Source organism: Balaenoptera borealis (assembly GCF_965194805.1).
Source record: "Balaenoptera borealis genome assembly, chromosome: 10".
Classification (NCBI taxonomy): Eukaryota; Metazoa; Chordata; class Mammalia; order Artiodactyla; family Balaenopteridae; genus Balaenoptera; species Balaenoptera borealis.
In genome coordinates this window covers 85977203-85995256 of record NC_138874.1, presented here as the reverse complement: position 1 = coordinate 85995256, position 18054 = coordinate 85977203, and the positions used below count along the sequence as shown (strand labels likewise).

The 18054-nt window shown below is 34.6% G+C and overlaps 1 protein-coding gene across 2 annotated transcripts in view; it reads right to left on the bottom strand.

The window, feature by feature from the left end:
- Positions 1 to 6870: 6870 nt before the first annotated feature.
- The window catches only part of TBC1D12 (TBC1 domain family member 12), an 86259-nt gene continuing 75075 nt past the window's right edge, over positions 6871 to 18054 (bottom strand). The window contains exons 8-13 of one of the 2 annotated variants that reach the window (XM_082406511.1): positions 16006 to 16094; positions 15041 to 15112; positions 12297 to 12425; positions 11924 to 12033; positions 9529 to 9787; positions 6871 to 8756 (exon numbers count right to left, since the gene is read on the bottom strand). In XM_082406511.1, the coding sequence (XP_082262637.1) occupies positions 8688 to 8756; positions 9529 to 9787; positions 11924 to 12033; positions 12297 to 12425; positions 15041 to 15112; positions 16006 to 16094 (728 nt within the window). In that variant the 3' untranslated portion in view covers positions 6871 to 8687. Of the gene's footprint in view, positions 8757 to 9528; positions 9788 to 11923; positions 12034 to 12296; positions 12426 to 15040; positions 15113 to 16005; positions 16095 to 18054 lie in introns of those variants that run through there. The other variant, XM_082406512.1, reaches the window with a different exon arrangement.

The window sequence follows — 18054 nt, the reverse complement described above, 5'->3', positions numbered from 1 at the left end:
GATAGGAAATTGGGAGATTGAGAAATTAGGTCCACAGTGAAGTTAATAAGGTTGAGAGGCAGTTGAAATTGTAGAGATAGCAGAGATTAGAATAAATAGGAACTTGTGGAAATTAGGTCCACAGTGAAGTTAATACGGTTGAGTGGCAGTTGAAATTGTAGAAATAGAAACTAGAATAAATAGGAACTTGGAGAGCAGCAAATAGGAACTTGTAATAAAAATTTGGATTTTTATTATGAGGAATGTCACTAGAGGCTCCTGAGTAAGGAATAATAGGATTTGATTCACATGTTTAAAAGATCATAAAACATGCAGTCTAATTAAAAGTGTGATGAGGGGCTTCCCTGGTGGCGCAGTGGTTGAGCGTATGCTTGCCAATGCAGGGGACGCGGGTTCGAGCCCTGGTCTGGGAAGATCCCACATGCCACGGAGTAACTGGGCCCGTGAGCCACAACTACTGAGCCTGCGCGTCTGGAGCCTGTGCTCCGCAACAACAGAGGCCGCGACAGTGAGAGGCCCGCGCACCGCGATGAAGAGTGGCCCCCACTTGCTGCAACTAGAGAAAGCCCTTGCACAGAAACGAAGACCCAACACAGCCAAAAATAAATAAATAAATAAATAAAAATTTAAAAAAAAAGTGTGATGAGAATTGTTTACTTTTTCAAGGGCTCACATAAGTGGCTTTAAAAATCAAATCAGACTATTACCACTAAGTTATGACAAATTTACTGCATACACAATTTATTTAAAATCACTTGGTATAAATTAAGAATAAAACAAACCCTATCATTCAAACACTTTCCAATTTATTTTCACACTTTAAAGCCCAAACACAGGCATTCAAAGCATTTTACAATCTACAAAAGTTTTAATCAAGTTAATACTTCCCTTTCAAAGTTTTTTAAGAATATAGAAGCTAAAATTAAAAGCCTTGGGATTTATTTGATAATCAGAATACATCATGTACTTACAATACTATCAATACTGCTTAGACCAAAAACATTTGAGGCTTCACTTTCTGCTTTTATAATACCATTTTGTATAGTGTTGTACATGAAGATGAAAAATGAGAACAAACGTATATACCCCATTGTTATCAATTTTATATACTCCACGTCTATATTAGTTTATCATTTACACTTTTATTACAAAAATGATTTTTCCAAGTATATTGCAATAGTACATGTCATTTTACCTTAAATAAAATAATGGAAGTACTGTTTACTTAAACGTTCAAAGAATGAAACACTTTTTAAAAATTTTTATTTATTTATTTTTGGCTGCGTTGGGTCTTCGTTGAGCACGTGGGCTTTCTTCTCTACTTGCGGTGAGCGGGGGCTACTCTTCGTTGCAGTGCGGTGGCTTCTCTTGTTGCGGAGCACAGGCTCTAGGCACGCGGGCTTCAGTAGTTGTAGTACACGGGCTCCAGAGTGCAGACTCAGTAGTTGTGGCGCATGGGCTTAGTTGCTCTGTGGCATGTGGGATCTTCCCGGATCAGGGTTCAAAACCGTGTCCCCTTCATTGGCAGGCGGATTCTTAACCACTGCGCCACCAGGGAAGCCCAGAACACTTTTTAAAATTTATTTATTTATTTATTTATTTATTTATTTATTTAATGTATTTCTATTTTGGCTGTGTTGGGTTTTCCTTGCTGCATGTGGGCTTTCTCTAGTTGCGGCGAGCGGGGGCTACTGTTCGCTGCAGTGCGTGGGCTTCCCATTGTGGTGGCTTCTCTTGTTGTGGAGCACGGGCTCTAGGCGCACGGGCTTCAGTAGTTGTGGCACACGGGCTCAGTAGTTGTGGCTCGCAGGCTCTAGAGCACAGACTCAGTAGTTGTGGCGCATGGGCTTAGTTGCTCCGTGGCATGTGGGATCTTCCCGGACCAGGGCTCGAACTTGTGTCCCCTACATTGGCAGGCGGATTCCTAACCACTGTGCCACCAGGGAAGCCCCCAATGCACTTTTTGTAAAGCCAAATTTCCTTCTTGGAGTATTTTAGAAAATAAACCCAACTCACAGAATAAAATGCACAAAATAAAACCTCATTAATTGGAACCAAGAGAAGATCAATATGAATGGTAGAATGTTTATAAAGAAATGCAGTTTTGCTAACTTCCCAAGCCTTGTAACTTTACGTAGCCTATCAAAATATTAAGAGGCAGTGCTTGGCACATAATCAGGGCTTAACGAGTGCTCCTGCATTCATTCAAAGTACCAAGTAGGTCACTTCTTCTGCAATTACACTGTTAGTAAATAAGCAATATGTTTTTTATTGAAGTATAGTTGATTTACAGTGTTGTGTTAGTTTCAGATGTACAACAAAATGATTCAGTTATACATATATATGTATATATATATATTTTTTCAGATTCTTTTCCATTATAGATTATAAGATATTCACTATAGTTCCCCATGCTATACAGTAGGTCCTAGTTGTTTATCCATTTTATATATAGTAGTGTGTATCTGTTAATCCCAAACTCCTAATTTATCCTCCCCCCTTTCCCCTTTGGTAACCATAAGTTTGTTTACTATGTCTGTGAGTCTATTTCTGTTTTGTAAATAAGTTCATTTGTATCACTTCTTTTAGATTCCACATATAAGTGATATCATGTATTTGTATTTCTCTGATTTATTTCACTTAGTATGATAATCTCTAGGTCCATCCATGTTGCTACAAATGGCATTATTTCATTCTTTTTTTATGGCTGAGTAATATTCCATTGTATACATATTCCACATCTTCTTTATCCATTCATCTGTCTATGGACATTTAGGTTGCTTCCATGTCTTGGCCATTGTAAATAGGGCTGCTATGAACATTGGAGTGCATGTATCTTTTCAAATTAGAGCTTTCATCTTTTCTGAATATATGGCCAGGAGTGGGATTGCTGGATCACATGGTAATTCTATTTTTAGTTTTTTAAGGAACCTCCATACTGTTCTCCATAGCAGTTATATCAATTTACATTCCCACCAACAGTGTAGGAGGGTTCCCTCTTCTCCACACCTTCTCCAGCATTTATTATATGTAGACTTTTTGATGATGGCCATTCACACCTCATTGTAGTTTTGATTTGCATTTCTAGCAAACAATATTTTTAAAGGGCAAGGCTATCTTCTCTCTCTGAAGTGGCTAATTTCCCTGAAATTAAAAAAAATTTTTTTTAAATTTTTTTAAAAATTATTTTTCATTTTTACATGTTGTGAAACAGTGAAGTCCAAATTAATGGTTTTACCACTGTAGGGAAGCAAAATTTGTCACCCCAAAATGTGTCTCTTTGGCATGAGGATTAATTTAGCCTGATTATTTTTAAGAAACAGAAGACTCAGCAAGTTTTTCTTGTTACTGCCCCCTTTACTGCCAAAAAGAATTTTGACAAAGGGCCTGTTCTGGAATAGAGCTAAGAATATGGGCTAGGTGAGGTGGGGAACACTCGGCAGGGCCTAGAGATCAGAGTCCACTCAGTGTACTGCAAGGCCCAGCAAACGTTTGTTTACCAAACATTTGCTTTTCATCTCCACATGCATTGCCTCCCCCTTTGAAGTCTCAAACCACTACCCCCAACATCCTCTTTTGTTTTCAGCTGAAGACAGTATATAAGGTGAGCGTTTCAGTCATTTTGGTGAGTTACTCAGTTTTCCTGGTTCTCTCTCACAATACATGTTATTAAACTCTTGTCTTCTCCTGTTAATCTGTTAATGTGTCTCATGTCAATTTAATTCTTAAACCTGCCAGAAAAACTTAGAAGGGTATAGGAAAATTTCTTCCTCCCTGACACTACATTAGGAAATTCATATTTTGGACACTGCTTCGACAAAATCAAAATAATATGAATTCAATACAAAAATCACTTTCCCCCCCAGAGGTAAGACTTTGTTTTCTGACACTATATATGTCAGATAAACTATAAAACAATCGTGGCAAATTAAAATCTGATTTTCCATTGCTACCTCACATGATTTTTGCCTCTTTTATACCAATCTCTGCTGTCTGAATATTCTCATGAAATACAAAATAATTTTACCTTATCCAAACAAAAATAGGAAATGAAAAATCATAATAAACCATATGGCATTTTAAGACAAATTATTCCATGATTATATGCTTTAGTATTATACCCTCCAACAATGCAGACTCTAAAAAGTTGACTGTTCTAGATAAAAATAGCCTTAGTTCCTAAGCTACAATGAAAGCTGTTATCCTAAAGTCAGAAGCTCTGAAAATCTCAATGCCCTTTTGCCAATGCTACCTAACTTTTGTAGAGTGAAAAAATATACTCAGACCAAATCTGTTGTGTTTCTTTACAATAACAGTGAAATATCAGAAAGGGAAAGTAAACAAAAAATCTCTTTTAAAATCTCATCAAAAAAATAAAATAAAATACTTAGGAATAAACCTGACCAAGGAGGTGAAAGACTTATATGCTGAGAACTATAAAACACTGATAAAGGAAACTGAAGATGATCAAAGAAACAGAAAGATATCCCATGCTCTTGGATTGGAAGAATTCATATAGTTAAAATGGCCATACTACCCAAAGCAATCTACAGTTTTAATGAGATCCCTATCAAATTACCCATGACATTTTTCACAGAATGAGAACAAATAATCCTAAAATTTATATGGAACCATAAAAGACACAGAATTGCCAAAGCAATCCTGAGGAAAACAAACAAAGCTGGAGGCAAAGTCCCAGACTTCAGACAACACTACAAGGCTACAGTAATCAAAACAGCATGGTATTGGCACAAAAACAGACACATGGATCAATGGAACAGAATAGAGAGCCCAGAAATAAACCCATACAACTATGGTCAATCTTTGACAAAGGAAGCAAGAATATACAATGGAGAAAAGACAGTCTCTTCAACAAGTGGCATTGGGAAAGTTGGACAGCTGCATGCAAATCAATGAAGTTAGAAAACACCCTCACACCATACACAAAAATAAACTCAAAATAGCTTGAATACTTAAATATAAGACATGATACCATAAAACTCCTAGAAGAGAACATAGGCAAAACATTCTCTGACATAAATGGTACCAGTGTTTTCTTAGGTCAGTCTCCCAAGGCACTAGAAATAAAAGCAAAAATAAACAAATGGGACCTAATCAAAACTTATAAGCTTTAGCACAGCAAAGGAAACCATTACCAAAACAAAAAGACAACCTACAGACTGGGAGAAGATATTTGCAAATGATTCGACCTACAAGGGCTTAATTTCCAAAATATACAAACATCTCATACAACTCAATAACAAAAAAACAAGCAACCAAACCAAAAAATGGGCAGAAGATCTAAAGAGACATTTCTCCAAAGAAGACATACAGATGGCCAAAAGGCACATGAAAAGATGCTCAACATCACTAATCATTAGAGAAATGCAAATCAAAACTACAATGAGGTATCACCTCACACCAGTCAGAATGACCATCATCATCAAAAAGTCTACAAATAGGGGACTTCCCGGGCAGTCCAGTGGTTAAGAATCTGCACTTCCACTTGGGGGAACGGGTTCGATCCCTGGTTGGGGAACTAAGATCCCACATGCCACACAGTGTGGCCAAAAAAAAAAAAAAAGTCTACAAATAATAAATGCTGGAGAGGGTGTGGAGAAAAGGGAACCCTCCTACACTGTTGGTGGGAATGTAAATTGGTACAGCCACTCCGGAAAACAGTATGGAGGTTCCTTAAAAAACTAAAAACACAGTTACCACATGATCCGGCAATCCCACTCCTGGACATAGATCTGGAGAAAACTCTAATTTGAAAAGATACATGCACCCCAATGTTCATAGCAGCACTATTCACAATAGCCAAGACATGGAAGCAACCTAAATGTCCATCAACATGTGAATGGATAAAGATGTGGTATATATACACAGTGGAATACTACTCAGACATAAAAAAGAATGAAATAATGCCATTTGCAGCAACGTGGATGGACCTAGAAATTATCATACTACGTGAAGTCAGAAAGAGAAAGACAAATACTGTATGATACCACTTATATGTGGAATCTAAAATATGACACAAATGAACTTATTTACAAAACAGAAACAGACTCATAGACATAGAGAACAGACTTGTGGTTACCAAAGAGGAAAAGCCAGGGGGTGGGGGTGGGGGATAAATTAGGAGTTTGGGATTAGCAGATATAAACTACTATATATAAAACAGATAAACAACAAGGACCTGCTGTATAGCACAGGGAACTATATTCAGTATCTTGTAACAAGCTATAATGGAAAAGAATATGAAAAAAATATATATATGTGTATGTATGTATAACTGAATTGAATCACCTTGCTCTACACCAGAAACTAACAAACATTGTAAATCAACTATACTTCAATTAAAAATATATATACTCAAACCAACAACATTATATGAAGGTCATCACTGCAAAAGAAATCAGCAAAAACTATGACTATGTTCTCTGACTTTAGAAAACTATGCTAGTTGCTGGAGTCTTCCAGTAGCATTTAAATAATACAATGTAGACCTGCGCTAAAAGGACAATGAAGTGAGAAATACTGATTAAGTAGACAAACAAATAAAACACCATATTAAATTTCACATTATCTTGAGGCTTTTAGGAAAGTTATTTTTTAATTGAAAATATACTTTAACCAAAAAAACTGTCATACAACTGACCATGCGAATAATGAGTAACTCCATACTGCCTGTATAAGAGGTTCAAGAGCAAAGACAGTAACAATATTTTAGCTGCCAGTACTGTCAGTCTCAAGAGGCTAAAGGCCCAGTGCATCCCAGGAAGAGAAATTTGGCAAAAAAGTTTATTCCCTTTTTATCTCCACATGTAGTTAAATATCCCCAAAATAATGAAGACTCATTTCAAGTAATTACTCTGTTTACGAGTTTTATTTACACAGTAATTGTTAATAGTGGTTTTTAATAAATTCCTTGTATTTACATTTTATATACACATTTATACTTGAAAGGTAAAAGAAACTGTACAATAATAAAAATGAGAAAAAGAAATACAGTAACTTAGGTCCAACTCTGGAAACAAATACACAAAAGTAAGATTAAGTTTAGGCAGGTAGTATAACCTCAATGAGATTACTGCCAGGGGTTACATTCCCTTTATCAGGGCCACCAATACCAAGGAAGTAGTTACCAGAGTTAAAATGTCATTCTAAAACCTGTTAAGACCCTGGGTACTCCCTCAATATTTTATTACACTACTAGTTTCCACTAAGCAAGCTCCTAGGAGAGGAGTTAACTTCTGAGGGTTCCATTAGTGGTCCCTAGGCTAGAATGACCCATGGGGTAAAAATACATAGGTACCGTCTGGTCCCATACTCCTAAAGAGGCAGGCGCTACACTAACAAGGTTCTCAGGCTTGTTAGTTTGAAGACTATATACCACTAACAGAAATAGTGTGCTTAATTGTTGTTTCAAACCAAATTGCAACATAAAAGCACATTATAAATCTAATTATTAACCAAATACCTTTTTGTATAGATATCACTCATGATATTCAAGTGATTTACTTTAGGTTTAAGAATTAAACATATTATAATAAATTTAATGGCAATTTACCAATAATTAATCATTCCTTTATCCACTATATCATCAAAGTTACTCATTAGAAAAAAATTAATTTTACCTTTTACTCTTATTTCCTTTGATTAGAAAATTATACACAGTGTTTTACAAGTCATGGACTTGGCTACATATTAAGATTTCCAATTTCAAACTGGAATTAACAAATTTTGTTTCTACAATGAAAGAATTTTAACTAACATATTTAAAGTCTTGCCAAGTAGCATTCTAATTAAGAACTCTCAAAATTCATTACTTTTTACTCTTACCAGTGAAAAACCTCATTTATATTTATGGACTTACTCACCCCAAAAAGCCTTCAGTCCATTAAAGTGCAAAGAAATTTCCTTCTACCAGTTAGCTTTCTTAAATTACTAGATGAACAATTTCTTAGACTAGAAACAGAGAGGATAAAATGCTCTGAGTGATAGGAATTCCTTGAGAAAATGAAACAATTTCCTTTCAAAAACAAATAGACATGATACTGTGGAAAAACACCTACACAAATGCTAAACAATCTCCTACCAATATTTCCAGTTCCCAGATAACCTAAATTTGCCCCAACCTGTGAGTGAAGATAAACAACTTCAGTGACGTAAATAATTCATAATCAACATTGCTTATTCTTGGTCTATAATATCTTCAAAAGTTTGGAACTGGAGATAATATCTGTACTCAGGTGTTTATTTCCAATAGTATTTTGGAAGTTAAGGTAGTATTTAACAATCCTGTTCTGACCTCCAAAGTGCTAATTGTTATGCTCCTCCTTTATGCTAAATGTTAAAAAAGAAAAGATGTAAAAATTTGAACTATCTCCAAAGCTGTTAAAAAAATTTATTGCATTAAACTGTTCACTCCAAATTACGGAGTATGAACTAGCCATTTAAACTTTTTTCTTTGTAAAATGGCTCTCCCTATAAAATACTTTTTTATTAATACTGTCAATAGGTACTCATTTACTTCAGCCATGGAATTCAAAATCAGTGGTTTTCCAAGTCTTGATTCTTTTAGTTTTCTTCAACATTTTCTTCCATGCTTTTTACATAGGAAACAAAATACTTTTATCAAAAACATTTTTTTAATATTGCAATTAGTCTGTTAATTTTGAAGATTAGCTTTTCAGAGCTGGACTATTATTCTTGTCTCCTTCTTTAATATCCTTCATCACAGATGCAAAGACCTGGAAATTATATAAAGTAAACATTAATCCTCAAAAAAACTACCATGCAGATTAAAGAGATTTTAAAAACTATAGTTTATTAACATGAAAAAGCTTTAGTATACATAACTCTGTCCCCTGAAAGACTGCCATTCTCAAATCCTCTTGTTTGTTTCAACCCAACTTTATGATATATAGTTAGATTCCAGTTTTCATCACTTGCCAAATATTATAAAATTACTGTTAGGTAACAAAACATCCTCTGGACCAATATTCTTATATTTTCATTTTCATAAGCAATAAAACTTGAGAGCTTATAATGCCTACTGGCTATCATTCATGGAGCAAGTGTTAACACTATTTTTTATGTCATTTAACTTTCGACTGCCAATATATTTGCTTCCCTAACAAGACTAAGCATCTAAAAAGTCAGGATCATACATTATATTCTTTTTATTGCAAACCCTTAGTACACATCAGGTATTTAAAACAATTGTTGTCTATCTGAAATACCAAGGTAATTATACAATTGCCCTGGCAAATACATGACTATTGTAGGCTGTACTTCACTAAATTCATAAAATATTACTGGACTTACATAAAGATAAAGCCATAAGTCTGGAGAGGTGAAAGCGGAGCAATTCATTTTTTTTTTTCAAAGTCAAAAATTATTTTTGTAAGTTTTTTAAAAATTTAAGCACTAACATTTGAGAAAGACATGACTTTTTTTTTTTTTTTACAAGAAATAAACTGTTTTTATACATCTATTACAAGTAGGAAAATGTCACTCTACCTGAGTCCATTTTTTGGTACTATTCTGCATTTGAATGGCTGCAATACAGGTGAACAGCTTTTCTGATGTGATATCTTCTGGCAATTTAGTTAGAAACTGTGCTATATGAATAAAGTCCATCTGTAGGAGAATATCTTCATATAATCGGAGGATTCCTAATCCAGTCCTAAATAAAAATTCCTCCCCATCTCTGCAAAATACATCCCAGACTCGACAGGCCAGATCAAGTGGTAGTGATTTGCTATATAGTGTGAAGATCCTAAAATTAGGGGGAAAAAGTCATTGGAATTTTTCATTCATTTATTCATTCACTCATTAAGTATCTATATATAAAAAGAACAGGGCTTAACTAGGGTGAAAAAGGCAAATAAGATATGGCTCCTTCGCTCAAAGAACGTGAGTAGTTGGAAATGAAGTAATAAATAACAAAAGTATGTGAATTTACAACCTTACATTGAGATATGGCCTAATACAAACTAGAGTGGCAGAATAACCTCATGGTTAAGGGTATGGGCTCTGAAATCAGAACACCTGAGTCTGAAACTTAGATTTGCAACTTACTGGTTGTGTTACCTTGAGTAAGATACTCATCCTTGCTGTGCCTCAGTTTCCTCATTAGTAAACAAAATAAAATTACCTAATTCTCAGAATTGTTTTGAAAATTAAAGGAGTTAATAAATGTAAAGTATTTTGAATAGTGCCAGGCACATAAGAAATGCTCAATAAAAGTTACTTCTTACTACTGTATGAGGAAACCAAGTACCATCTTTTAGTAATCTAAATACAAAACCATAAATTCTGACTTTCCTCTTTTCTCTTTCCACAAACATCCACTCTTTTGTTTTCCCTTCACCAAACTTTACTTACTACTTCTTTTGGAGCATGTATACCCTCCAATAGAATCACCAAAATGGTTTTTCACATCCTTTCTGATAATGTTTGATCATGTAAGTCTTTATCCAGTGGTACTCTGGGGTAGCACTCTGGTTGACGAAGGAGGGAGAATAGGTGCTAGAGAACTTCTCTTGATGTTGCCTTGGCAAAGAAGGTATACATTTTTACACAGACTGTGTTTATCTGAGGTACTGCTGATGAAACGTGCGTGAACAAGGGAACTAAAGGCTCTCCCGCTAAAAAATGAAAAAAATTCCCTTTAGCACTGCCACTCATTTATTCCTCTTTTTTCTTGCACCACTGATCCTGGGATTCATATGTTATAAGCTCAACAGAGGCAGTGAAACAAAAATCCGTGTCTACTTCTTAAGTTATAAACATATATTTAATTGCATAACAAAAAACATACTCTTGGTAGTACAGAGAATACTAATTCACTGTTCAAAATGAGGAAGGGTACCAGTAGTGCCTAGGGAATTTCTAGCATACAGTACTACTCAGTACTAATTCCATCCTGCTCCCTTTATCAACTGTGATCCTGCTGTACCTCATGCTCACAGTCCTTAAGAGGGACAGTTGAGGAGTTTTTTCCCCCTTCTTTACAGATTTACAGATTTGATCTTGGTCCCTTGCGTCTCATATTATAAAACCCTTCTCCCCATGATCTTGGGTCCTACTCAAAGGAATTCTAATGTTCCTAATGGGAATGGAAGAGAATACACTGAAAAATAACTTAGTTTTTTTTTAAAGCCTAAATAAAAGAAACCTCAAACAACTGGAAAGATATTTGATCAATGCCATTATTAATTTATTTTTCCATACTAAAACAATATCATTTATATGAAACCCACTGATGTTTAATGATTAGGATTTAAGGTTTAAATATTTCACATGTACTCCTAACAGTCTATCTTAAGATCAAATGCTCCATCTCTTGGGCAAAGTTCACCCCTCTCTCTGTAATCGATTTTACTGCTCACCAGAGTCCTAGGCAAAATTTCCAACTTAAAACAGAAGAGCTAGAATTGTAAAGTTGAAAAAAAGACATTAGCACCTAAATGAGGTATCATTACTCGGTCAGAAAGCTGGATAAGGCCTTGGAAAAAAACAAAGCCCTCGATAAAGAAACACTATCATAACTATCATAAACCCTTGGTGTTAAGAATATTAAAGGAACAGCAACTAACTCTTTCTGAGAGCTTACTATGTACCAGGCATTGAATGAGATAATCCATGCAAAACACTCTCAGTACAACTCAAGATATAGATATTATTATTCCCATTTTATAGTTAGGAAACTGAAACACAAACTGAGGGATTCTGATTTCAACCCAGAGTCCATGCTCTTAATCAAATGCCTCCCCACAAAAATGTGAGAGTTTCTCTACATGCAAGCGAAGAGTTTTTTATATGTATGATCCTGTGCATGAAATTTACTCTAGGCAAAAAGTTACACTTTATTTCCTTTTAATAATTATATTTTACATATGTTATGACTTACCAGTCTATCAAGTATATGTCTGGTGTAAGACTGTAAGATTTGAAATGAAGAAACAGTTTGGAGAGATTTTCTTCAAAAAATACTTCAAACGTTGCAAAATATCTCAACATCTAAAGATAGAAATTTCAACAAAATTATTTAAGAGTATACTCTAGAAATAGAGAAAATAAATCCTTAATCATAATAGAAAATCTTGCTTAACACCTCTGAGTCTTTTCATCAAGCATTCATAGAACTATAATAATTCAATGGAAAGCTTATTTTAGATCAGATTATCTTAGTCTTCTAATTACTGTTTTTCACTCTAAAAGGGCATTCAGACTATAGAAACTGACAGTCAAAGAAAAACACAATTCATTCCAAATGTCCATACCATGCTGTGATCCACACGAAAAAAGGCTAACTGGCATGGCTTATTCAGGAGATTTGCAAATGCAATGAAGGCATCTGCCTCTTCCAAGTTGAGAATGAGAACTGCTGCTATGAAGGACATCCCTTGGACCTTCAAAGGAAAAGAAATTAATCAAAATGTGCTTACAATAATAAATCTATACAGTTTATTTTATTGTATTGTATTCCTGAAAAATTACAAAGTGACATTACAAAGTAGAATTAACCAAGTTTTAAAATTTCTTTTTATCTTCCAACAAAGGTAAATACAGAGAACCACTAAAAATTATGAAATCTCCCTAATTTTACTTTTCTTTCTTGCTCATGTGGTTTAAAAAGTATTAGGGAAAATTTTGGAAAAAAGAAAAAAGTATCAGCTTTTACTTGCTACAAAAGTCTATCTCAGTATCCTACCTAGTTTTCATTTTCTCTCAGTCTGAAGTATTTCAGAGTATAAACTCACAAAATTTAATGAAAATTAGGTGACTGTCTTCATTGTTATAACACATCTGTCTGAGGTAGAAAGTGAAGAACTACGAACAAAAGAGATCTATGAGAAGTGCCCCTGAAATTCCAAGAAAGAAGAGACTATGGGGGTTAGGATAGTGGGGCTGGATTCCCGGAAGAGCAGCTGGAAAAATGAGGAAAAACCATTCTAAGATGGAAAAGACACGTCAGCAAAGACATATAGGGTCAGTACAGTTGGAGCAAGCGATTTATAATGGGATTAATGGGAAAAATTAGAAAAAGTAGGATGCATTTACAAATTATGAAAGGTCTTCAGTAAAAGGCTAAGCTATACAGATGTTTGCTTGTGAGTTATGAGCAGCTATTGCACATTTTTTAGCAGATAAGTAATTGGAAACTGCTGTTGCAAAAATATTCATTCTTTCATTAAAAAAACAGTTTACAGAGCACTTCTGATAGAGATTTGTATAACAGACTTACACAGAGAGACCAGGAGAACAAATAAAAGAGCAATACAGATTGGTGTCCTTGGTTATTTTAAATATAACTGGAATGTGAACCATTACCAACTTTTTACAAGATATACTGAAGAAATTCCACAGATAAAACTTCTGTGTGATTTACTTATAGATTAAGTATGTATTATTCATTAATGCAGTTAAAAACCTATTTTATCAAACCACATCATGAAATATGTATTCCAATATAGTTTATACTACTCTTATCACATATTATAAAACAAGTCTGATTTGACTGACTGGCTTGCCAGTGAGGCTTGTCATCACCAGTTAGGTTCTAAGGTGGTCATTTTACATAAATCCAATGAGCCAATAAATCTGTGTATTCTGTAGAGTATTAACGAAGAACTTGTTCATATATTTTTCTTTAAATGATGATGACATATATAAACTCATTATAGTGTTAAAATTCTACTGGCTACACTTTTTAAAAGAAGCATGAATTTTATTTTAAAATACCAATATTTAACAAGTGCTAAAAATTAAATCCTTTACAATTAAACTTACAATAAAAAAATTTAAATGAATGTCAACTTAAAAATGTGAAGGGGTTACATAATGTCTTTCCAGTTCTATTACAGAACACATGAGCAAGAGGGATTCTCTGTTCAAATTTTACTTCCTTCATATGGACATATCCTTTAATACTACAACCTGCCCCATACCCAAACCTTCACTCCCCCTCAACCCACGCCATACTTTTTCCATAGCACTTATCACCTTTTAATGTAACATATGATTTACTTATTTGTTGTTATTTATTGTCTGTCTCTTCCTTCTAAATTATAAGCATCAAAAAGGGAAGAATCTTTCTTTTGTTCACTGAGGTGAACAAAATGCCTAGAACAAAGCCCGACATATAGCAATAAGCACACAATAAATATTTGTTAAGTGGATCAATAAACAAATATACAAATGAACATGCAACAAAATAGGGTAAATTGTACCACACAGCCACCCTATTGTGAGATCTCTAAAATTCTTCTTTTTAAGACAAAGGCAAGAAGATGAAGGTTTAATGATTTCTAGTTAAACATGACAAATTGAACATACAGTTTTCTTTGTTCCCTCCCAAATCCAACAAAATATCAGTAAATAAAATGATAAATATTAACTTAGGAGGACGAAAAGAATGGAAAGTAATATAAACAGTAGATAAAAGATGTCAACAGCATTTTAGAAATTTTAATTTAACTAAATGGAGAATGTTGAAACTAAAATATGTGCAGAGGAGGAAGCCAATAAGCAGCAAGCCAATTCAGCCACAAAATCTGGAAAGCTCAGAAAGTGAAGTTATCAGGTTCCTCTAAAATTGAAAGGTAGGGCTAAAACTAGGATTGGCTGAAAATCTGTGAAAGGAGCAAATCCCCTCCTCTATCCTGTATGGACAGGTATCTATCTACCTTTCCCTCAACCCAGCAGAACATAAGAGGTTTATCTCTGAAGGGACAGTCAGGAAAAGGAGAGTTAGGGAGAAGGCGAGAAGGCACCACAGCAGGAACAATAAATAAAAGTTTACAAATTGAATGGTAAAATCCCCAGCTGCTCTCCGAGAAAGCTGGCTATCAGTCTCATAAGCCTCTGGTAGGAGATGGGAAGATTCCTCTCCGGGTAAGTTAATATGACCAAGAAAAAAAAACATAAAGATACCGACATTTGGGAGCTAATACAACATAAGATACTATGAGATAAGAGAGATAAAATGTTTATATTCAAAAAACAGACTGAAACAAATACTTACATAACCAACATCAGGTCTGTAACATGTATATGCCCCTAATATACTATGTAAGACATCATGATATGGGCCACCCTTAGAGGAGAGAAAAATGAAATGTCAAGCTATACAAATAATTGTCTCTAAGTTAATTCTCAAAAAACATGTTAAGAAACTTTACATTTCCTAAATGACTGGTTTTAGTCAGTATACTTTATCACTCCACAAAGATGTTTTCTAAAGTATGAATAAAAAAAATTATGAAAAACCAAAAAAGCCAAATAAACTCACTTGATGGATGGATACAAGCTATGTAGTTTGCGTGCAATTTTAAAGATGTCTAAATTTGGTACAATAAAATTATAATGAAAATAGATTCTTTCATTTGCTATAATACAGTTTCAGCAAGAGAAAACCATCAAGCTACACGAAATTAAGTTTACTAATAATTTTAATCTTAATGGTAAAATTTTTAATCTCATTTTATCAATATAAAGATAGAAGAATTCCATGAATAAAGACTTGAGTCATATAGATATATAAAATGTAATCATTTCTCTCCTCATAAAATATAAACAACTTCATAACAGCCTCTGCACAAAAAATAAACTGTTTCTTCCTATTTCGATAGTACTATAATTCTGAAAAATTTTAAAGTTTTGGAACAAACTTCTTTATCTTTTAACAATTTACTAGGCAAAAATGTTAAAATTTAAATATTTTACAGAATAGAAAGTAAAACAAAGAAATTCACTTCAGTGGAAACTCATCAAGTACCTTTATGTGCTATGCTAACTGCAATGCATTCAATCAGTGGAATAAAATAACAGAAATGCCTTTACTATTTTCCTACTAGTTTTACATTTTTTATATAAAGGTCTACAATTTTTATAGTTTTGCCTTTTAAAAAATAATAGCTATGCATTTAGAGAATTTGTTCTCTTGGATTAAAAAAAAAAAGTTGTTACAAGCTGGTTAGAAACCCTTACCTTCTGAAAGATGTAGAGAGATGGAAATGTACGGGATATGTCCAACTTAATTAATTCCAGACTGGCCTCCCGATCAGCAACAGATACACCTGCATTTGCCAGTTAGATAAAATTGAAATGATTACTTGACTATACCAAGTTCAATCTTACCAACACAGAATGATCACACAGCATATATGTTACTTAAGGAAAGTTAAAAGCTGAATAATTAAGAAATTTAAAGAAATGCCATATAGCTTTTGCTGGAACTTAGAGCCTCTAATATGAAGAAAGTATCTATACATTTATCAGAAAGTTGGTTTGTTTTTTTTTTAAATTTATTTTTATTTATTTATGGCTGTGTTGGGTCTTCGTTTCTGCGCGAGGGCTTTCCCTAGTTGCGGCAAGCGGGGGCCACTCTTCATCGCGGTGCGCGGGCCTCTCACTATCGCGGCCTCTCGTGTTGCGGAGCACAGGCTCCAGACGCGCAGGCTCAGTAATTGCGGCTCACAGGCCCAGTTTCTCCGCGGCATGTGAGATCCTCGCAGACCAGGGCTCGAACCCGTGTCCCCTGCATTGGCAGGCAGATTCTCAACCACTGCGCCACCAGGGAAGCCCTATCAGAAAGTTTTATGGTGAAAGATTTCTGCTTCTAGGTTTCATAGAAGGTAGGGGAAGACTACTGCTCCCACAACAAAAACTAGGAAAAAGGACGAATTTCAAATACCACTTGTTTTAAAAAAGGCATAAGAGGGAATTCTCGGGTGGTCCAGTGGTTAGGACTCCATGTTCTCACTGCTGAGGGCCAGGAAAGCGGTCTAAAGGATTTAAATCCCAGAAAGAGACGAGCCTTCCCTTTCCTAGGTGAGTGGATACCAGTGGCCATTTTTCTTCCTAGGGGCATCTGCCAAGTCTCAGAATGGGCTCAGGATTGAGCCTCCATAGACAAAGGTACTCTGCTTAGGGAAAGAGAAACCAGAAGAGCTTTTCATGGCCATATAAGACTGATGTGACAGAAAGGATCTGGAGGGGCCTGAATGTATATTTGGTTTTACCCTGTGGGACTTTTGCTGAGTGCTAGTGTAGTGCAGAAGGCCAAGCTGGGAAGACATAATGAAATCACTCATAAGCACATGGCCCTTGGGAGAATGTCTCATTGAAGAGGGGAGCCTGTAGTCAAAATAGGACAGTTCTTCCTATCAACAAATTTGAAACCCAAGATTAACTAAGTCTATCTAAAGCTGGAATCTTGCCCAACCTAGCTCAGTTACTGACTGAATTGAGGCAATAACCCAATGGCCTAACAGAAAAGAGCATAATTCCTCTGAGGGGAAACACCAGCTTCAATTTATACCTTTTTTATTTATAATAACTGACATACAATTTAAATTTTTAAGATATGCAAAGAATCAGGAAAATATGACGTATAATTAAGGGAAAAACCAGCCAATAGAAGCAGACCTGCAGATGATCCAGGAATGGAATTAAACAAGAATATTAACTGCTATAAATATGTTAAAGAAAATAGAGAAAATGATTGAGGAAATGTGTGGGATGTAAAGATAAAGAATTTCCCCAGAAAAATAGAATCTATAAAAAGAACCAGGTAGACATTCTAGAATTATAAAGTGTAATTTCTGAAATTAAAGATATATATTGGATAAATAGGATATATTTAATAGACTGGATATAAAAGAAGAGAGGGTTCATGAACTTGATTACAAAAATCATCTAAACTGACACACAGAAAGAAAACAAATTTAAAAAAATAGTATAAGAGACTTATGGGACACTGTTAAATGGTCTAACATAAACGTAATTGAAGTCCTAGAAGGAGAGGAAAGATGAGGCAGAAGTAATATTTGAAAAGATAATGGCCAAAAAAGTTTAATGACAACTACAAATTATAAACACCCAGGAAATAAGAAATCAGTAATTTAAACAGTTCTTCTGATTGAAGCAATTCGTCATTTACATTTAATTTCTACTAAAATATAACTTTTACCATTTATTAATCATGAGAAAATGTCTCTGAAGTAAATGCTCATAATTTTAATTCTTACGCTTCCA